This window comes from Salvelinus fontinalis, chromosome 20, assembly GCF_029448725.1.
Source record: "Salvelinus fontinalis isolate EN_2023a chromosome 20, ASM2944872v1, whole genome shotgun sequence".
Taxonomy (NCBI): Eukaryota; Metazoa; Chordata; class Actinopteri; order Salmoniformes; family Salmonidae; genus Salvelinus; species Salvelinus fontinalis.
This window is the reverse complement of record NC_074684.1, coordinates 9,960,241-9,983,289: the sequence shown is the minus strand read 5'-3', so window position 1 is coordinate 9,983,289 and position 23,049 is coordinate 9,960,241. Positions and strand designations below refer to the sequence as shown.

Genomic DNA, 23,049 nt, shown 5'->3' with positions numbered 1-23,049 from the left:
AATGATCACTTTTGCCTGCACCTTATACTGTTCTCAAACCATTGTTTTTGAATTTGCATGAACTTTACACTGCTACTGACTGCTACTAAGGACTTGACAGAACAGAAGATAGCAATCTACAAGTGACACAGAGAAGTGGATAATCTGAAGAGTATCCACAGCGCACTACTACAGTGCAGAAGCAAAGATTAGGGAGGTTTTCTCAAGTACATTGTACATTGTGGAAACACTTATCCAGCCCATTGATTTGTTAAGGTTTGTTGTTATATTCCACACATGAAAGGTTAGTCCACTTTGCATCCATGGGGGCATCACCACTGTATGTATATATGTATGTGACTATGGAAAACATGGTTGTCTTTCTTCTTTCAACTGAAAGAGGATCCAAATCACCAGATCTTTAGCTCAGAGAACCCGCAGTAGTGGAGTCAGCTGGACCATAACGGACTGTTGTCATCCTCGAACCTGTCCCCTATCGAGTTTGTCCTCTATCCAACCATCTATCCATCTTTCCCTCCGTCCATTCATTAATCCACTCCATTCACTTTGGCAAAGCACCTATCATACGCAGTACAATTAGCATACAGTCTAATAAACACGCTTAGAAAAAAGGGTTCCAAATTGTTTTTTTCGGCTGTCCCCATAGGTAAACCCTTTTTGGTTCCAGGTAGCTCTTTTGGGTTCCATGTAGAACCCTATGTGGAAAGGATTCTAACTGGAACCAAAAAGGGTTCTTCAAAGGGTTCTCCTATGGTGACCCTTTAGGTTCTAGAAAGCACCCTTTTTTTCTGCGTGTACCATTAGTTGAATTTCTGTAGTATTAATTTGACACTTTCTGTAAGAAAAGCAATACTTTCCTGCTCTTTTGGCCTTTTTTTGTGAAGGTTAGGAACAAATGACATGTATTGTGTATGTAGGTCTGTGCAGAGTTTTATTGTTCGCCATTTCTCTCATTTGAATTGGTCCCATTAATTCAGCATGATGAATACCCATAACCCACTGCTCGTGCTCAAGCTGCTGCCCCCATGCTCATGTTGCTTGTCAGTCATCCCCTAACATTACACCAGTACCATCCTGACCTTAGAAAGGTAACCTTCCCTCCAGCCTCACCGCCAGTCATAGTCCACGGCTATGGCAGGGGACCGCACATGGCTCGAATGGAAGGAGGTGAATGGACCACCAGGAAACAAATGAAAAGGTCTGAGAGTTCCTCTGGACAGAGAAAAGGAGTCAAAGGCAGACTGACCAGTCAGAATATGCTAGACAGAACAAATACAAGATATTGTATGAGAAATACTTTTCATTAAGTTGCCTTTATACCATGTACCTACTCTGTAACTATTTACTAGAGTGTAATTTTACTTTGCACTGGTACACTAACTATAGACACGCCTGTATACAATTATTTAATTGAATCTCTAATTAACTTCAACTGTGTAGGTGAAGCTAGCTACTGTAATTACACATGGAGATAGAAATCAATCAACATTTTATCCTTGCTACTTGATGTTATGTAATGAAATCAAAGGTCATGGAAAATGAAGAACACAATTTCCCCCACATGAAAATGGTAGATTTACTGTAAATGTTTCATTACCTTTTGGTTAAAGGAATTAGATACTTGTTTTACGAATTCACACCCTCATACGAAGATTAAAATGATGAACATTTCCCCCAAAAATGTAAACCTTTCAGCTAAGTTAATACGAGGCACTGTTCAGTAGTGTTGTGTTAGCTGTCCCTAGGAGTATGAGACTGACTGACCGACCGACGGATAGATTAATAGACAGATAGAGAAATTAGATCCTTTGTTGCGACTACCTTTCTGTGGTGTAAATGCGCTACTCTGTTTCTGTCCTCGCAGGCCCGCTTGGTCTAATTTGCTCTATCGCCTTGCTGTCCGGACCTCATGGCCCTCTCTAGATCTAAACACGGCTGCAACTTCCTGACAGATCTTGTTCCAATTCAATGTCATGTTAATGTGGTGTTTGCCTGGTAGACTAGTTCATTGAAAGTTTGATTTATATGTCTGTCTTCTTTCTCTTTATTTGTCCTCCCTCTAACATATTTTTCTGTTGTTCAGTCAACCCCATTTGTAATCTTTATTATAAGTTGTTGTTTTTGTACACATCTATTTAGTCTCTCTCTTCTTTTATATTTTTTTTATACTCTGCGTTTATTTGTATATTTACTCATGTATTTATTTGTATCTGATTTGATTTATTTCATTTTTTTTTATTTAACCAGGCAAGTCGGCTAAGAACCAATTCTTATTTACAATGACGGCCTACCAGGGAACAGTGGGTTAGCTGCCTTGTTCAGGGGCAGAACAACAGATGTTTAACTTGTCAGCTCGGGGATTCGATCCAGCAACCTTTCGGCGACTGGCCCAATGCTCAAACCACTAGGCTACCTGCCGCCCCTGATTATGTTAATTAGCCTGCCTCATCTCTTGTGTTTACTCTCTCATGTTTGCCTATTTGTCTATGTGGTGCGCATCAGGGCATAGTTCTATGTACAACAAGATTATTAGATGATACCACATGTTTTCTCTCCGCTGTGTAATCATGACTGTTCAGCACAGTCTAATACCTGTGGTTCCACCAGTCATAACTGAAAACAATCTCGGACACTGCTGTGTGAATGTTCTTGTTGTGGATGGGAACACAGCAAACATTGAAAACTGTGGACCATCCCAGCACTGTAATGTCCACGTCTTTGTTTGTTGTTGATTGGCCAAATATCATGATCAATTAGAAGAAATGTATGTGTATATCATGTGAAATGTGTCTGCGACTCTCGCTTGACTGTGATCCTGATACGACTGTTGGCCTGAGGCATGGTAGGTACTGTTATAGTCAGATGAACTATATGTGAAGGAGTCTCTCCTGTCCCTCCATTTCCCTTACTAACTTGTGTTGCCTACTATTTTCAGGTATCCAGTTTCGCCTCCCTTCTTCCTGCAGTGTGGACCGAGCCAATCCACATCCAGGTAAAAAAAAGTCCCTTTACCAACATTGCGTTTATCACCTTTACCAACATTGCGAAACCGTCAGTCTTTGAATTAAGGGTGACCCGAGGAACCCTGGAGTTCCTCAAGGAACCATTGCAGTCAATAGGTTCATATTGACACCTTTGGTTAATTGAGAGTTCTTGGAGGAACCTTTAATGATTCAGTGTAGCAAAGAGTTCCTGGAGGGACCTTTTTAATGGTGTGTGTGGAGCACTTTGAATTGATGGTAAATCTGTAGATAGTCTGCTCTACAGACTATCAGTGACATTTATCTATCTACTAACCCTAGCTCTAACGCTAACCTTAAGCCTTATACTAGCACAAAACTTAACCCTAACCCTCATTCTAAACCTAACCCTAACTGTAACCTTAGTAATCAGTTGTTTATCAACAGATAGTTTGTTGATAGTGTGACCATCTGTAGAGCATCTCACGGGTGACCAAATAAATCTTCACGCCACGCCAATAAGCAGCCCCTCCAATCTTCTGAGAGGCCCTTCCCATCACTAAAAAGGTTCCAGTTTGAACCTTTACACAGGGGTTCCTCGATGAACCTTTTTAGAGGGGTTCCTCAAGGAACCTTTTTGAACCAAGTGGCAATCTTTTGAACCCCAATAGGTTCTTCAAGGCTCCGTTACTTCTTAGAGTTCAGTGTAAGGAGAGACAGACACATCATCTCCTTTCAAGGAGCTCTCTAACCCAGACTCTTTGACTGACCTCAGCAACTCCATCTACCGCTTTTCCCACCGGCTGTTGGCTATAACACACCTCCCGAATACAGAGAGAGACTCACACAGCTCCTGCCTGTCAAGCTGCAGTGCAAGGTTGCCAGGCACACAGGGTTTGTCTGTCTGCTTTCTGTAGGGAGGCAAGGAGGCAATATGGCGTCTCTTGCTGGATACAATTGTTGTGCTTTTTCAAAGAGGCTGTTGCCTACAGAGTATTCAAATCCACTCAGTTTGAATAGGAGGCTGTTTTTCACACTTCTTGAATGGCTTTGAAGCAGCACACCATTAAAGCTACGGGATAGAAATGTAAAGTTGAATGTTGTCTATGACTGCGTCACCCATCCTACTCCATTTGGTATCCACCGACAACAACAAAAAAATACAACCCTTTCAAGATGGAATAAATCCATCTAAAGTGAGAGTGTATGCAGAGTTGTATCACATCTAATGACTAATTAGATCCATCAAATGATGTGCTTGTTAAAATTGTAAATGGATTAAGGTCAAGTTATCCCTGATTTTATACGAGGAGTATAATTATGTCAAAGATGTGTCAATCAGCTGCCGGCAATGTGTGTGTGTGTGTGACCTTAAAAGGACTAGGGAGGTTTTTCAATATTATGATTTTTTTAAATGAATGAATGGGTGAACGTTTCAGTGGGTGGATGAACACATGAACAAATGAATGCCTGAATAAATATACCTGAGGTCTATTGAGTTCCCCAGTTACACAACCTATTTGTGATGAAGTCTATTTTTGACACGGCAATGAATCACAGCCTTTTTTTCTCCCTCAGTGACTCATCCAACAGTTTCATAAAATAGTGGTTTAGAAATTCTGCATGTCAATGTCACAGTCCACAGGGCCATCAGCATGTTGCAGTCTTTTTGTAACTGGTGTGTTTAATGATGAATGCAGTATCTGGGACTCCAGTACAAGAACTCCCATGAGCTGTTCTTTTTATCCTGTTAACTGTCATTATTTGTCGTACTGTACTCTGGATGTGCTGAAAAATGGGCTGTTATTAACAGAGAGGTTTGGAACTCTCTTTCCTATTGGTCTATTAACTAATGTACTGCATGGTGATGTCACCATGGAAGGCCAAAACTCCCTCCCACCAAAACAGGCTGAAATGTCAGGCAGGATGTTCAAACAGCGTATTATCATAATTTTCACAATTTCATAGTATTATTCCTGTAACGGTAGTCCTCCTCCTCTTCAACCGAAGAGGAGGAGTAGTGATTGAACCAAGGCGCAGCGGGTTGTGAATACATAATTTATTAAAAGAAAAGACGAAAACACGAACTTCACTATAAACTAACAAAACAACAAACGGAGTAGACAGACCTGGACGACGAACTTACATTAAACACGAAGAACGCACGAACAGGGAAAAATAGACTACACAAAAAGAACGATGTACAAACAAACCGAACAGTCCCGTATGGTGTGACAAACACTGACACAGGAGACAACCACCCACAACGAACACTGTGAAACAACCTACCTAAATATGACTCTCAATTAGAGGAACGCCAAACACCTGCCTCTAATTGAGAGCCATACCAGGCAACCCTTAAACCAACATAGAAACAGACAACATAGAATGCCCACCCAAACTCACGTCCTGACCAACTAACACATACAACAAACTAACAGAAATAGGTCAGGAACGTGACAATTCCAACCGCATCGTGTGGAAATATATATAAAACACAGGATTTATTTTTCTTTTTTACTGCTTTGGGCTTTTAATATATTTCCTCACTGCCTACGGGACTAAATTAGTGTGGTTATAATTCATAAGGAATCTGGTAGAAACATCTTCTCACCTTTATCTAACATAGCTTGTTAGATATAACTATGTTTTTTTAAGCGATTATATGAGGCTAGCAGAATTACAAGTTCATATCAAGCAACTGCATTTAATATCATTGAAGCAATGGTACTCTACCTGTATGAACCCAGCCTGAAGTAGGCATGCTGTAGCTCCTTGCTGCTAGCCCTTTTCTGCTGTGAGGTCCATCTGGATTAAGATCACATTCTCATTTGCACTTGAAAGAAGGGTTGCTACCCATAATCCTCCACTGCACAGAAGGAGCAATAGCCTGTAAACACTGGGCTTATTAACCAGAAAGAAGCATCAGTGTCAAGTGTTCATCTCTGTGGCAGTAAAAAAAAAAAAAAAAAATCCTCTGAAAGAGTTTCCCCTTTCCTCTGTTCTGTGTCCCCAGTGTCCTTGTGATGCATTTAACATAATCCCCTCATCACTTCGTCATTCGCTTTCATCACTCACTGTAGTAGCATATGTACTCAGGTGAACTGGGTCGCCTTGTTGTGAGATCTCTCGCCCCATCTTTCAGAATTATATTATCATCCTCCATTCTCTCCCCTTCAGAACCTCTCCCTGTTTGCTCTCCAACGGTGACGCACACGCCTAGCTATAAGGCAAAGACGCCCCCGCCGGTGCCACCTCGTGCCACCTCCAAGCCCCTCATCTCGGTGACGGCCCAGAGCAGCACAGATTCCACCCAGGATGCCTACCACGAGGGAAGGCACCCGCGGGGGAGTATCCTGTGGGCGCCGGACGGTCTGGGCGGCTCGGGTCGAACCCTCTACAACTCTACCGACAGCCTGGACAGCGCCAAGGCGGTGACGTTGGCCATGGAGACGGCGGCGGGCAAGCGGCACGCCTCCACGGGCAGCCACAGCTCCGTGCAGACGTGTGACAAGGCGGTGCTCGTGTCCAAGGCTGAGGAATACCTCAAAACACCACGCTCTTCCATAGGGATTCAGGTAAGACAAGTTCATACATACACACATATGCTCACACACACACACACGCATTATGCTTAGATACACACACGTTGATGGTCTGGTCCCATATGGCCGACCCAGGACGTGAATCCTTTCTCACAACAGCACATTGTGCCTGTAGTGAAGTGCACTAACACACTGCTAGACTGTGTCTCCACTCCCCATGACAGCTGATGTTAGACCAAGACACACACAAACATACGCGCACACATGCACATTCATTAAAAAACGTTCACACCGCGAAGTATATCATATATTATAACAACGATGTCGCTCTTGCTGCGGGTGATTCCCTGATCCACCTCTACGCAGACGACACCATTCTGCATACATCTGGCCCTTCTTTGGACACTGTTAATTAACTAACCTCCAAACGAGCTTCAATGCCATACAACACTCCTTCCGTGGCCTCCAACTGCTCTTAAACGCTAGTAAAAACCAAATGCATGCTTTTCAACCGTTCGCTGCCCGCACCCGCCCGACCGACTAGCATCACTACTCTGACTTAGAATGTGTGGACAACTACAAATACCTAGGTGTCTGGCTAGACTGTAAACTCTCCTTCTAGACTCATATTAAACATCTCCAATCCAAAATTAAATCTAGAATCGGCTTCCTATTTTTCAACAAAGCCTCCTTCACTCACGGCGCCAGACATACCCTCGTAAAACTGACTATAGCTGGCGATGTCATTTACAAAATAGCTTCCAATACTCTACTCAGCAAACTGGATGCAGTCTATCACAGTGCCATCCGTTTTGTCACCAAAGCCCATTATACCACCCACCACGGCGACCTGTATGTTCTAGTCGGCTGGCCCTCGCTACATATTCGTCGCCAGACCCACTGGCTCCAGGTCATCTATAAGTCTATGTTAGGTAAAGCTCCGCCTTATCTCAGCTCACTGGTCACGATAACAACACCCACCCGTAGCACGCGCTCCAGTAGGTATATCTCACTGGTCGTCCCCAAAGCCAACACCTCTTTTGCCTTTCCTTCACCTTTCCTTCCAGTTCTCTGCTGCCAATGACTGGAACGAATTGCAAAAATCGCTCAAGCTGGAGACTTATATTTCCCTCACTAACTTTAACCATCAGATATCTAAGCAGCTAACCAATCGCTGCAGCTGTACATAGCCCACCCAATCTACCTACCTCATCCCCATATTGTTTTTATTTACTTTTCTGCTCTGCTCCTTTGCACACAAGTATTTCTACTTGCACATCATCATCTGCTCATCTATCACTCCAGTGTTAATTTGCTAAACTGTAATTACTTCGCTACTATGGCCTATTTCTTGCCTTACCTCCTCACGCCATTTGAACACACTGTATATAGACTTTTTCTATTGTGTTATTGACTGTATGTTTGTTTATTCCATGTGTACCTCTGTGTTGTTGTTTCCGTCGCACTGCTTTGCTTTATCTTGGCCAGGTCGCAGTTGTAAATGAGAACTTGTTCTCAACTAGCCTACCTGGTTAAATAAAGGTGAAATAAAACTAATTAAAAGTAGCTATCTCACACTGACCCAATGGGACCCTGACCAATAAGGATTAATGACCACACAGCTCTACAGCCACTGGCCAGCCCGGAGAGCCCAGGCAGCACTCAGCTCGATATAACACACACACACACACACACACACACACACACACACACACACACACACACACACACACACACACACACACACACACACACACACACACACACACACACACACACACACATCACCTCATGATGACTAATAGAGTAGAATAACATTAGGCGGAAAATGTTGATGATGATTGTTTATCGGTGTAATTCAATTTGATCACGTTATCTATTTTACACGGGCAACAAATCAAACTAATGAAAGAAATAGAATTACATTTACTAATGACTCAAAGTATTTTCTGGACGCCGGCTGCGGCGGCTTGTGAACGTGTTTTACACATTCTCATGGCCTCTGAATTGATATGAAACACATCATATAACATTAATGTGACCATTTAAACCGCTCATTTCCCTTTCATGCCAAGATTCTATCTCTTTTGCGATGCAGTTTCTCAAGGGGTAGATAGAAACCGATGTATCGTCACCATCGTCTTCATCAACCTCATCATCAATATCAGCAGAATAACCTTAGTTATGTACTATGAAGTACTCAATGACATTTTATTCCATACTCAACTTTTTCAACGTCATTATTTTTAAGCACCGGGACTGTACTGTTGAGATGACTGTGTGTGTGTGTGTGTGTGTGTGTGCGCGTGTGTGCGTGTGCGTGTGCGTGTGTGTGTGTGTGTGTGTGTGTGTGTGTGTGTGTGTGTGTGTGTGTGTGTGTGTGTGTGTGTGTGTGTGTGTGTGTGTGTGTGTGTGTGCGTGCGTGCGTGCGTGCGTGCGTGCGTGTCTGTGTCTGTGTCTGTGTCTGTGTGTAAAGTGAACCATGCGTTGGGGATATAAAGAGGGACCGGCCCATAAACGCCATCACTCTCAGGGAGACAATCCTTTGCTCAGGATATAGGGGTCTCAGGACAAACACCGGCCTCTCTCAGTCTCTCTTGTCTCTCTCAGTCTCTCTGTATATATAGTCTAGATCACTATGGTTTACTAAGCAGCCTCATTGATGTTCACTTAGTGTACTAGTAAAGTAGTTCACCCATGATACTGTAATAAAGATGTTACTGACATTGATGTGTGTTATTGTTTATGATCAAATTGGTATTTACCAGGTGGAGACGGCGACAGACTCCGAGTCGGAGAGCAAAGGGCTTCCTCAGTACCATTCTGTGGGCACCCAGGTGGAGGATGACAAACGGTACGCACACAGGAAATGGAAACAGACAATACAACCGTTGCAGTTTGCCCTCTGACCTTTTACAGCAGCAGTTGATAATCTCCCTCTGGGTCCTGATTGCACTAAATCAATATTTATCGATGTTGTGAAACTTATATTGCTCATGTTCTGTTGAATTAATAGTTTTTTGTATACAATGCCTTTGGAAAGTATTCTTTTTCCAAATTTTGTTACGTTACAGCCTTATTCTAAAATCGATTACTTAGTTTTTTCCCCTCATCAAATTACACACAATATCCCATAATGACAAAGCAAAAACAAGTTTTTAGAAATTTTTGCTCATTTATAATTAAAAAACAAAACTGAAATATTACATTTCCTTAAGTATTCAGACCCTTTACTCAGTACTTTGTTGAAGCACCTTTGGCAGCAACTACAGCCTCGAGTCTTCTTGGGTATGATGCTACAAGCTTGGCACACCTGTATTTCAGGAGTTTCTCCCATTCTTCTCTGCAGATCCTCTCAAGCTCTGTCAGGTTGGATGGGGAGCATTGCTGCACAGCTATTTTCAAGTATCTCCAGAGATGTTCGATCAGGTTCAAGTCTGGGCTCTGGCTCAAGGACATTCAGAGACTTGTCTTGGCTGTGTGCTTAGGGTCATTGTCCTGTTGGAAGGTGAACCTTCACCCCAGTCTGAGGTCCTGAGCGCTCTGGAGCAGGTTTTCATCAAGGATCTCCCTGTACTTTGCTCCGTTCATCTTAGCCTCGATACTGACTAGTCTCCCAGTCCCTACCGCTGAAAAACATCCCCACAGCATGATGCTGTCACCACCATGCTTCGCTGTAGGGATGGTGCCAGGTTTCTTCCAGACGTGACGCTTGGCATTCAGGCCGAAGAGTCTTTACTTTCCTCAGACCAGAGAATCTTGTTTCTCATGGTCTGAGAGTCTTTAGGTGCCTTTTGGCAAACTCCAAGCGGGTTGTCATGTGCCTTTTAATGAGGAGTGGCTTCCACTCTACCATAAAAGCCTGATTGGTGGAGTGCTGCACAGATAGTTGTCCTTCTGGAAAGTTCTCCCATCTCCACAGAGGAACTCTAGAGCTCTGTCAGTGACCATAGGGTTCTTGGTCACCTCCCTGACCAAGGCCTTTCTCCCCGCACTTGCTCATTTGGGCCGAGCCGCCAGCTCTAGGAAGAGTCTTGTTGGCTCCAAAATCCATTTAAGAATGATGGAGGGCACTGTGTTATTGGGGACTTCCAATGCTGCAGAAATGTTTTGATACCATTTCCCAGATCTGTGCCTCTACACAATTCTTTCTCTAAACTCTACCGAGAATTCCTTCGACCTCATAGCTTGGTTTTTGCTCTGACATGCACTGTCAACTGTGGGACCTTTTATAGACAGCCTTTCCAAGTCATGTCCAATCAATTGAATTTACCACAGGTGGCTTCCAATCAAGTTGTAGAAACATTTCAAGGATGATCAATGGAAACAGGATGCACCTGAGCTCAATTTTGAGTCTCATAGCACAAAGTGTCTGAATACTTATGTAAATAAGGTATTTCTGTTATTTATTTTTGATAGATTTGCAAAAAAATCTAAAAACCTGTTTTCGCTTTGTCAGTATGTGGTATTTTGTGTAGATGTCTGAGGATGTTTTTACATTTAATCAATTTTAGAAAGAGGCTGTAACGTTAAACAATTTGGAAAAAGTCAAGGGGTCTGTATACTTCCAAAGGCGCTGTATACTGTTTCTCTGAATGTGTTCATCAATTGTTTTCTCTCTCTTTGGACCCATGTATTATTCTTCTAATCTATTTATTTGTCTCTGTATACATATATTTGTATGTGTGTGTCTGCATGTGTGTATGCTCCCTCAGACATGGCAGGTTCAAGCGCTCCAACAGCGTGACGACGGCCGTACAAGCTGACATGGAACTAGAGGGCTTCCCCACCATGGAGGACAAGGGCCTGCAGTTCGGAGGGGGCTTGGGCTTCCGCGGGGGCCACTCGGAGCCTAGCACGCCCACCCAGTACGGGGCTGTCCGCACCGTCCGCACCCAGGGGCTCTTCAGCTACCGGGAGGACTACCAGCGCTCCTCCAGCGGACCGCCCAGCCCGCAGCCCGAGTCGTGGCTGACAGAGCCCTCTCTGGAGGGGGTAGAGACGGGCAGGGTGTCCCCTCTCCGCAGGGACGGCAGCTGGTTCATGCAGCTCCTCCATAATGAAACTAAGAGGATGGAGGGATGGTGTAAAGACATGGAGAGGGAGGCGGAAGAGCATGACCTGTCGGAGGAGAGTGAGTTTCTGACGCTGCAGCATAGAGGCATGTACTGGCTCTATAGTCCCTAAGGCAGGGGCTGTTCATATTCTAATGCATTCGTTTCCCAATGCATTCACTGATAACCCTTTAGAATTGAATGGGCAAAGTTATGTTTGTGGATGGAAATGTAATGGCACCAACAAGCGTTGTTATTGCTAATGAATACCTGTCCAGTATTTTGATTCTTGATGCAGTGGACAGATTTGAGTGAGATAACACTGGTGCGTAGCCAAAGAGCTCTATTGTCATGTCATCCAACAAATGTAAACGTCTGGAGTTTGCTAAACGCCATTGGCACTTGGATTAGAACCGGTGTTGTGGTCAGATGACTTGAAAATAGAGCTCTTTGGTCACGCACACCAGTGATGGGTTTTGCATCGAAATAAGTATGCATAAGCAGGAGAGAACCCCATACATACTGTATAATATGGTGGTGAATCTTTGATGTTATGGAGCTATTTTGCTTCCACTGGTCCTGGGGCCCTTGTTAAGGTCAACGGCATCATGAACTTTACCCAGTACCAGGACATTTTAGCCAAAAACTTGGTCGTGCGTGAATCTACCAGCAAGACAATAACCCCAAGCACACATCAAAATGGCCATCTCAGTCTCCTGACCCCATTTAAAACCTGTGGTTTGAATTGAAGATGGCAGGCCATAAGCGCAGACAAAATATATCAAGGATCTGGAAGGATTCTGTATGGAGGAATGGTCCAAGTTCCCTCCCAATGTGTTCTCCAGTCTCATAAAACATTTTAGAAATAGCCCCAGTGCTGTTTTCCTTGCAAGGTGGGGTATTGAAAACGTTGATGGTGCCAATTATTTCACCCCTAATCGTTTTGAGAGAAAAAAAGATTACTTGTTAAACAAAATCTCTTTCTCTGAGAAATGGTAGAAAAAAATATATCATTTTCAAATGTTTTGGAGCATATGATTTATTTTATAGTATTTTTTGCCTGACTATATTTACAGAATTAAGTCTCTAATCTCACTCCATACGCGCATGTCTCTCTCTCTCTCTCTCTCTCTCTCTCTCTCTCTCTCTCTCTCTCTCTCTCTCTCTCTCTCTCTCTGTCTCTCTGTCTCTCTGTCTCTCTCTCCCTCTCCCTCTCCCTCTCCCTCTCCCTCTCTCTCTCTCTCTCTCTCTCTCTCTCTCTCTCTCTCTCTCTCTCTCTCTCTCTCTCTCTCTCTCTCTCTCTCTCTCTCTCTCTCTCTCTCTCTCTCTCTCTCTCTCTCTCTCTCTGTGTGTGTCCTCCAGTCCTAGGGAAAATCCGAAGTGCCGTGGGCAGCGCACAGCTCCTCATGTCTCAAAAATTCCAGCAGTTCTACTGGCTGTGTCAGCAGAACCTGGTAAGTGCCCTATAATACTATAATAGACCATGGCGGGTGTACCATGATGGGTGTGTGTGTGTGTGTGTGTGTGTGTGTGTGTGTGTGTGTGTGTGTGTGTGTGTGTGTGTGTGTGTGTGTGTGTGTGTGTGTGTGTGTGTGTGTGTGTGTGTGTGTGTGTGTGTGTGTGTGTGCGTGCGTGCGTGCGTGCGTGCGTGCGTGCGTGCGTGCGTGCGTGCGTGCGTGCGTGCGTGCGTGCGTGCGTGTGTGTGTGAGAACATACGCATGCATACATCATTGTTGTGTATTAAATGAAACCTTATATCTCACATTCTCACTGTTGAGGACTTACTGACAGCACACAGGGCTTGATAAGTGCTGTGCCTGTGGGAGGACTGGCTGCTTCCAGTAATAGCTGTCCCAATTGACATCGAAACAGGCCTTCTGCTTGTATTGACCCCCCACAGTAAGCGGAAGAAGAATAACAATAGGAAACTGAGGTGTCTATGTTCACACCATTCATTAACACAGAGAGACAGACTTTCAATGGGTTTTGAATAACGAACATTCTACCCTCTCTCGTTACTCACCCCAAACGTAGTCGAGAAGTTTTCACATTACCCACCAACCTGTCAACCTGCGTTAGTTACTGTAGGGCTAGTCTCAGAAGACACACAAATACAGTTTCCAGAGCTATACTCTTTGTTAAGTTCCTTTTTAAGAGAGACTGTGCTCAAATGATCCTTCATTTGCCATTTCTTCACACAATGCAGACATTTCTTAAATGAAAAAAACAAAGAGTTTGTGAGAAGAGAGGCTTTAATGACCCTTCTCTCTTGCTGTAGCGTGATTGTTTTTTTGTGTCTGATGACTATGATACCTTAAAGCCGGTGTTTTGCTCTCTTTCTGAGGGGCCGTGGGCTCTCTATCTGCGTTCCCCAAGAGATAATGGGATGATGGATGAAGTCCCACATTTACTGTGACAGGGCTTAGATTGCCCTGAGCCTCTCTAACGTGTCCCACTGACTAGTACCCCTACCAGAGTGAGAGAGAGCACTACCCCTAGCATAACCCCATATCACAACCGTAATGACTGTGTGGGGGGCGGTGGAGGAGGTGGGGTCGAGTGTGTGTTTGGGGGTGGTGTGTGTGTGTGCTTGCACGTGTTTGTGTCATCTTGACAGCGCAAGTGGTCAGTAACACAAATCTCAATGTCGTACAGCACACCGTGTTGCGTTTGTGTGCTGAGTCATTGCCAACCTTTATGTGTAATTATGTGTTGAACGTTTACAGAAACAGATAAGTGGGCGTGATGAATGGTCTTTTATAGTGTAGAACGCCACATGGATGTAGCCTTGATTTGCTCCATGAAATGGAGCTCACGGCTGGCAAAAGGACGTGAAATACATCTGTTATTTAAAGAGTAAAGGAGGACATCTAGTGGTTGGACAGTTTTCAGGTGTTGGAAGATGCAATTGCTGGTGATGTAACGCAAGCATTTAAAAATCCCAATTATAGTCTATAACAGTTAGATATACTTTTCATGAAATGTAAGCAGACACACGTTCTCATGGTCACTGAGGTGTTGATAACTATATCAAATGTTCTCCGTCCCCCAACATTCACTTTTCCGGTCACCCCCCTTCCCTGCCACCCTTCACCCCTCAGGACCCCAGCGCCATGCCCCGCCCCACCTCTCAGGACCTGGCCGGATTCTGGGACCTGCTGCAGCTCTCCATCGACGACGTCACTGCCAAGTTTGACGAGCTGCAGGAAATCAAGAGCAACGAGTGGAGGCCCGTGGAGAGCCCCGAGAAGAAGACGCCATTACAGGTATGTTAATGGAGTTGTTACCCTTGCTTAGCTGTATAGCTTTTCACAGCTAGCAAACTGGACTGTGGAGGTGTATTGTCTAATGTTATTGGCCAATGCTTACTTATTTTTATTGTTTTATCCTGCCCTTGTTCAGGAAATTACATGGCTCAAATCTCTCATTCTCTCTCTCTCTCTCTCTCTCTCACTCTCTCTCTCTCATTCTCTTTATCTCTCATTCATTCTCTAAAAAGGAGAGGAAATGGCCTCCCCCGCTGCCAAAGAGGCCTCCGAAGGGGCGTGGCGGCGTGATGCGGGAGCGCTCTCTGGACCTGCAGGACCGCCAGCGTCAGGAGGCCCGGCGCCGCCTCATGGCAGCTAAGCGGGCGGCTTCTTTCAGACAGAACTCAGCCACAGAGCGGGCGGACAGCATCGAGATCTACATCCCCGAGGCCCAGACCCGCCTTTGAGGTCCAAGCAATTACCCCTCTAGCCTGACCCCGACCCCAGCTCTGACCCCTTCCGGCCCCCATACCCCAGATCCAGCTAGTGGGTGTCACCCAGACTCCTTCCTCCCTCTTTCTTGTCGTCTGTGTCTCTCACTGTCACTTCTCACTGTTTCTCTCCATCTATTGCCCTTCTTCTGATGTCCTCTCCCCTTTAAGACGGAGGTAATGTTCACCACCCCTCCACCCCATTATAATGAGCTGCTACTACACCCTCCCCTTTAACCGAACTGATCCACCATCACGATTATATTTGGCTAATTACAGGTAAAATTATTATTTTCTATACTGTAACAAATTCTCTTGTTGGAAATGTATTCATCCCCCCCAAGAGCTTTCGCATTGCCATCATGTATTATGAGCCTCTGGGTAAAGTAAGGGTAATATCAGTATTTTCCCACCGTGTTCAAAAGGAATCACAAAGTGCAACTTTTCTATGGAGAATCTCACCAGCATCAGTGGTCTTGGGCTAAATCACCCTGTGCGGAGAGTACTACTCCCCAGTGGTAGCACAGAGGTGGTGATGACTCACTGTCAAGATAGAAGTCTGGAAATCTCTCCCCCATGGTTGTGGGTTGTCAGTCAAAGTGGGGGGAATATGTAATGTGATTGATCAACACCTGCTATTGAAATACCTCAGACTTGCAGTGGGCACTCTAGGGTAAAAACCATAGACATAGAATTCAAATCTATTTCTATGGGGTCTATTCTATTTCTATGGTAGAGACCAAGGAGTAGTCATCACATCTGATATGGTCGCACAGCATCCTGGAAATAGTAGTTCCGTTGTTATTCTCGGGACGTACTCACACCACTTTTTACCAGGCTTGCTGCTGCAGCCACTGCCTAACATTGCTGAGACATGGGATGCGAAAAAGACATGCAGTAGTACCCCAGCTAGCACATTTAGTTCCTTGGAAGTTGTGGGACAGAAGTTTTTGGTTTCCAATTGATTCTGGGAACAAAGCCATAAGTTTCCTGATCGGTAAAACTGAACGTTTTTAAAACGTTCTGGGAATGTACATTTTTAGGTTGCACGGAGGTTCTGAGAACCTTTTACTATGGTTGCCTAAAAGTTTTCCTGGGAGGTTTTATTAACGTTCTGAGAACTGAAATTATAGGTTATTTGAAGGTGATCAAATAACGTTCTGAAAACATTCTCTAAATGTTGTGAATGTTTTGAACTAAATATAAAGGTTATTTTGAGGTTTTTGAATCATATAAAACTTTCACTGAACGTTTCAATAAGACTGCTAGCTTAGGTTAACTGTTTTGAACTCCAAGCAGAGATAGGACACATGGAAATTAATAATGCAAACACATTTGTCTTTTATTTTGGCACAGCGTCAGTGAGATTCAAACCTATGATCTTCTGTTCTCTCTCCATGGAATTGGTTCACTGCGACAGCAGGATGGAGCTACAGTAGCATGCCATGTTTTTTAAACTCATACAAAGATGTTAATTTTATTATATTCCAACAGACCCCATTTCAAAGGAAACTCGTTAAGACCAGGGCGCCCAATTATTGGGCACAGCCAATACACCTGAACACACTTAAGTAGAAAGAGGATAGAGAGAGTTTTGTTGACACAGAATGGATGTATATGATTTTAAATAACATTATTAGAATGTTCTTTGAACGCTACAAATGTTTTCTTGTGGTTCTTATGTAACATTGTCTTAATGTTCTTAAAACAATGACTTTAAATAGAACCAAGAGGAAACCTGCAGAAAACTTTACACTAAAGTACTGAAATTCCAACAGAATAACGTTGTTTCTTAACGTTCTCAGAACTATTTCATAATATTCCCAATGTCAAACCAGTTGAAGAACATTCCTATAACATTACACATTTTTTTGTTAAATGTAACCATGTTTGAACTTTTAGGAAACATTCTGTTAAAGTAATGAAATAACAAGAAAATAAAGTGTTTTTGTCAAGTTCTTTAAAAGTGTTGAGAATGTTCCAAAGGCAAGCAACTATCCTGCATTATTCCCAGAAAGTTGGGGGAAGGTTGTATGCAAAATAACCACGGGACAACCACCCGCTCACCAAGCTCTAAGAAACTTATGGTTCTCAGAATGTTATGTGCTAGCTGGGACAGTACCTTAGGGCTGCATTTATGCATTTTCAGTTACAATAACGGCTTTGTTGTAAGGTTGAAACATGGTTATGATATGGGTTGTACAGTGCATTTATTCGTCTGATCCATGTTTCCATTGCAACACTATTGTAAAACACTTAAAGGGAAAAAATGTTTCAAATTTCGTGAAAAAAAAGTTGACTATGATATAATGCATTTTTGCACCTTATATATACTATTCATGTTTGTATTTCCAAGGGAAATGTAGTAAATGACACTCACATGATATTGTTGCAGTTGAATTGCAAGGACAAAAATGGAACATTCGCTATTGAATATGTCTATGATGCTGTTCTATACACCACATCAATCTGCACCTTGAATTTTGTGTTTAGCCCCTGATGTCCAGTACTATTGTAATGATAATAATGCTGATAAATAATGTAATCTATCACATATATACCCAATGACCAACATCACAAACTACATTGAACCTGATTTGTCTCATAGTGGACGCTGTGAAAGAATGACTATCTATGGGGTGGAAAGAGCAGTCCCCCAACAGACAGATAACTTATACCTATTAGAGACCATATCACACACATTCTATTCCATCCGGCACACAACAATCAAGTATTTTTCTCCACACTACGAAAGTAGTATTGTGTGGGACAGACAGGTGCAAATGTCACTTTAACACTATCCAGTTACTAGTAAATGGTGTTGCTTTTTACCTGAAATGGTTGTCCTTTACCCAGTCCTATGTGCACGCGCACGCACACACACACACACACACTCAAGGACTTTTTAATAACAGAGATTTACTAAAATGGTGCCCATAGCATCTGTAATTAAAGATGGTGGCTATTGACTTGCGGGGGGGGAAAAAACTATTTGCAAAGCGTCTATTTGCATTGTTCATGTTTGCTTCAAAGTTGTTTATTGAAGAGGCAGAGGAAATACGTACGATGAGGTATTTCTACTCCCTATCTTGCCATGAGCTAAGAGGGTTGCTGTAATAGTAGCCGTAGTCAAAGGTCTAGGGAGTTCTAGTGAGAGAGAGAGAGAGAGCAAGGCATTTACATTTTTATGACGTTACTCCATTGCTTTTGGCGGTGCTTGGAGCTTATTGCACCACACTTGGAGCTTATTGTTTCAATATACTGTATATTTCCTTCAAAAAATGAAACTGTACTTATACTAGATGACATGATCTACTGGCATTTGTGTTGTACTGCGTGTCATTGGTATAGTATATCCATTTACCCATATGAACAATAGATTGGATTTTTTAGTGTAATTCATTTATTCCCATATACTTGTTATGTTAGGGTTGTAAGCTTCTAGCACCAGTGGTCGACTAGGAATTTTCAATAGAATGTGATGCAAAAACAGGGTGAGCTGTTATCTGTCCACAAAGCATAGATTAAGACAACAATTTGAATTGCGACCTTTTGAAAGGGCAACACACAGTAAGCCACAGTTCAGTTGGTCAGATACGCTGCCAGATATTTTGCTAAAAAGGGTGGAAAGTAGTTGAATAAACTGGGACTTTCCTCATTCCTCTGTAGCTTCTGGTAAACCACTCAGTGTCTCCAATTTCATTTCCTGACGTCAGTCTCTCTCTGCTGTGAACCTCAACGTACCAGACGGCCTTAAACACATGGAAAGCAAAATCATTTATGAATGTAGAGTCACTAACGATGCAACAACAAAAAAGGTCACAGGAGATGTGTAGGTGCTGTGTAAAAGCAAACAGTACAGTATTGTGATTCTATGTGGACATAAAATCCATGTCTGGTCTTAGTGAGGTAACAGCAGAAAGTGAGAGACATTGATAGCTTGGTGAAGAGATTTAAAAATATATATATAACCAGTCAGAGGTTCCCATTAGATTAAAGTATGATCATTGGACAATAGAAATGACATCACTTTCACACCCGTGGTGGTCTCATCTCATCTCAACCACAGGGTCAACAACTAGTGACGTACTAGTAACTATTCACTACAGTTACCAATTTGCACACTGATACATAACACCAAATTCAGATTATATTAAACATGATAGATTGGCCAAGGCAAATAGTTCATGGATCTTCATGCTCTTCTGTCCTCTTTATCATTTCCTAGTCTTTAGTTATTCATATTGTGTGATATTATAATGTATAGCCCTCTAAATTAGGTGCATAAATTGAGACAGCAATTTTTTGTCTTCGTAGAAAGTGAATTGCCCTTTCTCAATCTCAAACATACTCTATTATCATATTTGTCCCGTACCGTGTACTTTTCCATGATCTAAGGAGGGGTTTGCAAGTTTGGCAACTACGTACGATGGGAAAAAAATCCTTTTGTGCCTTAAAATCAGACTTACAAGAATCTATGAATGACTGTCTTAGTTTGAGGTCTTTGGTTGGAATACGATGCCATGCAGAGTGCTTGGCCATCTCTGGTTGTGTTGATTGAGTTGCAATGTCACCTCAAAGGGCTGTTAGGGAGAAAGCTAGCTTGGTTTTTTCATCCAAATGCCTTGATATTAGTAGTTTGGATTAGCATTTGATCATTTTGAATGTTATACTGTTGTATGACTGCAGCACAAGTTGATAATTGACGAGGATGAGATGATGTGAAAATTGAATTGATACATTTTGTGTGATTGTTTTAACTATGCTTTTGGTAAGATCTGTCATTGTTGGCATCCATTCATTCTCACAGGTAGAGATTGTTCCCGTTAATCAGGGGGGGAAACATGTTACCTTTGGTGTAGTCCGCAGGTTTGGTGATTCATATTTATTGGTACATGCCCCAAGTTTACGTGATGTCACCGGTATGCAAGTGTCTTCGTGATTGGTACACGCTGTATATCATTTATCATCATGAAATCTTGTATGTTGATGGTCTTTGATTTATTTTGACCAACAGAAAAAGCAGCATAGACATTTTTATCAGAATCAAACGGAACCTATGTAACAGGAGCGAACATAGCTTATGTGTGTGCGTGTGTTTGCATTTGTGTGTGCCCTGCGTGTGTGTGTGTGTGAGTGTGTGTGGCTCGGAGGGGGATGGCAGAGAAAAATAACATCCCAGGGAGTATTTTCCTCACTATGATATCATAACCTCGTCCCAGTTCTCAATGCTTTATGGCTCATTATCGTTACCACCAACTAGAGACTGACTAAACTTGACCTGCTAAAAAGTGCAATAGTGTTTCATACAACAGGCAGGCACACATACAGCTATTTACCTCATGGTTTGAGAGTCAGTTACAGTGACAACACACGGCCACCAGAGCACTTTGTCATGCCTGTGTCCTATGCAGTAGTCCTGCCAGCCTGCACCATGTCCCCATTTCTACAGACATTCCCTCTAACGCATGACGGCCCCAGTGGAAATGCATCTTTGTTTACTGATCTTTATGGAAGTGGACATTGTCTTAAGTTGGTTGGAGAATTGAATTGTTGTGCACAGTTCACATCTCAGTACGTTTTCAGTTATCTTTATCTGTCTTCAGAAATGTTGGTGTTGACACATCTGCTGGCCATCTTGACTGGTCCTTCTGAAAGCAGCTTGATATTCTATTAAACAAACAGTACATCACCATCATCTAATATGCAGTGTGTCCATGATGAATTGCTTTCCTGATTGCATTTTATTGATTGGAAATATCCTCCTTTTTAACGCTCGTCAAGACTTAAACGCTAAACACGTATGAACAGACATTTAGAATAACAAATTGCGTCATATCAAAGTTCTTTGGTGTGATATTTTGCTCTGCAGCCCTTTACGTATGGAACTCTTAGGGGCTAAAATGTACAATGTTCCATGAGTGACATCTTTGCTACATCATCTTGGGCTAATGTGTTTGGTGGGCTGTTGTGCTATAAACCTCAAAGGAGTCAGTAAAGGTGCTGAAATGAATTGAACTTGTTTTTTCTTGTTTTCTTCTTCAAGATTTACAGAGATTGGTTTTATTCTGACAATCAGCGCACAAACACATGTACGCGCACACACACTGCACAGCAGTGAGACAAAATGTCCTCAAGATGGCACCCTAAATTCTTTATTTTGAACAATTCGTCTTGAGGGATTTTGACACCAACACGATTTTCTATGGCCCTGTAAACTTTGCTTGAGTTTTTCTTTCAATCTTATATTTTTTCCTTTTTTTCCAGTGCGGTTGCACTCTAAGAATGTCTCTCTCTCTCTCCTCCTAAAATATTTGATTCAATAAGGAGCACAGTGTTGTTCTTATCATTATCACTGATTTTGGCCACTGACCTTCCACAAAATACCATGGGCTCTTTCTTAATTTCCTTGAGGCAATGTTATTGGCTCATATTTTATTTTAAAAGGTTTAAGCGAATCAGGGCTCACATCGAAAACCACATGGACTGAATGTGCCCACTGCCCGTTTAGCAATAAGCTTCATTCAATGCATTGTAGCCTTTACATCACAACATCTACAGTATGGCCTTCTAATTTGACCTGTCACCCAATCTCTTACACTTTATTCCTTAGTCAATGCCAATGGAGGATTCTGCCTACAAGGTCTCCCATTCCCCTGCTATTACCTAGGCCTACATGTACAGTGCCTTTGGAAAGTATTCAGACCCCTTGACTTTTTCCACATTTTGTTACGTTACAGCCTTGTTCTAAAATTGATTAAATAGTTTTTCACCTCAATCTACCCACAATACCCCATAATGACAAAGCGAAAAACAGGTTTTCCATTTATTTTTTAGACTTGTCCAGAAGCCACTCCTGCTTTGTCGTGGCTGTGTGCTTAGGGTCTTTGTCCTGTTGGAAGGTGAACCTTTGCCCCAGTCTGAGGTCCTGAGCGCTCTGGAGCAGGTCCTGAGCGCTCTGTACTTTGCTCCGTTCATCTTTGCCTCGATTCTGACTAGTCTCCCAGTCCCTGCCGCTGAAAAACATCCCCACAGCATGATGCTGCCACCACCATGCTTCAACGTAGGGATGTTGCCAGGTTTCCTCCAGACGTGACGCTTGGCATTCAGGCCAAAGAGTTCAATCTTGGTTTCATCAAACCAGAGAATCTTGTTTCTCATGGTCTGAGACTCCTTTAGGTGCCTTTTGGCAAACTCCCAAGCGGGCTGTCATTTGCCTTTTACTGAGGAATGGCTTCCGTCTGGTAGCTCTACCATAAAGGCCATATTTGGTGGAGTGCTGCAGCGATTGTTGTACTTTTGGAAGGTCTCCCATCTCCGCAGTGGAACTCTGGAGCTCTGTCAGAGAGACCATCGGGTTCTTGGTCACCTCCCTGACCAAAACCCTTCTCCCCCAATTTCTCAGTTTGGCCGAGTGGCCAGCTCTAGGAAGAGTCTTGGTGGTTCCAAACTTCTTCCATTTAAGAGTGATTGAGGCCACTGTGTTCTTGGGGACCTTCAATGCTGCAGAAATGTTTTGGTACCCTTCCCCAGATCTGTGCCTCGACAAAATCCTGTCTCGGAGCTCTTCCGACAATTCCTTCGACCTCATGGCCTGGTTTTTTGCTCTGACATTCACTGTCAACTGTGGGACCTTATATAGACAGGTATGTGCCTTTCCAAATCATGTCCTATCAATTGAATTTACCACAGGTGGACTCCAATCAAGTTGTAGAAACATCTCAAGGATGATACATGGAAACAGGATGCAA

At 43.0% G+C, this 23,049-nt stretch overlaps 1 protein-coding gene across 5 annotated transcripts in view; it reads left to right on the top strand.

Moving 5' to 3' along the window:
• The window catches only part of LOC129817263 (disks large-associated protein 2-like), a 183,975-nt gene extending 162,664 nt beyond the window's left edge, over positions 1-21,311 (top strand). For 3 of the 5 annotated variants that reach the window (XM_055872327.1, XM_055872330.1, XM_055872329.1), the window contains 7 exons: positions 2,936-2,992; positions 6,141-6,538; positions 9,274-9,359; positions 11,221-11,666; positions 12,922-13,013; positions 14,661-14,825; positions 15,059-21,311. In XM_055872327.1, the coding sequence (XP_055728302.1) occupies positions 2,936-2,992; positions 6,141-6,538; positions 9,274-9,359; positions 11,221-11,666; positions 12,922-13,013; positions 14,661-14,825; positions 15,059-15,274 (1,460 nt within the window). In that variant the 3' untranslated portion in view covers positions 15,275-21,311. The remainder of the gene's footprint in view (positions 1-2,935; positions 2,993-6,140; positions 6,539-9,273; positions 9,360-11,220; positions 11,667-12,921; positions 13,014-14,660; positions 14,826-15,058) is intronic. The other 2 variants (XM_055872332.1, XM_055872328.1) reach the window with 1 other exon arrangement.
• The last annotated feature ends 1,738 nt before the right edge of the window (positions 21,312-23,049 follow it).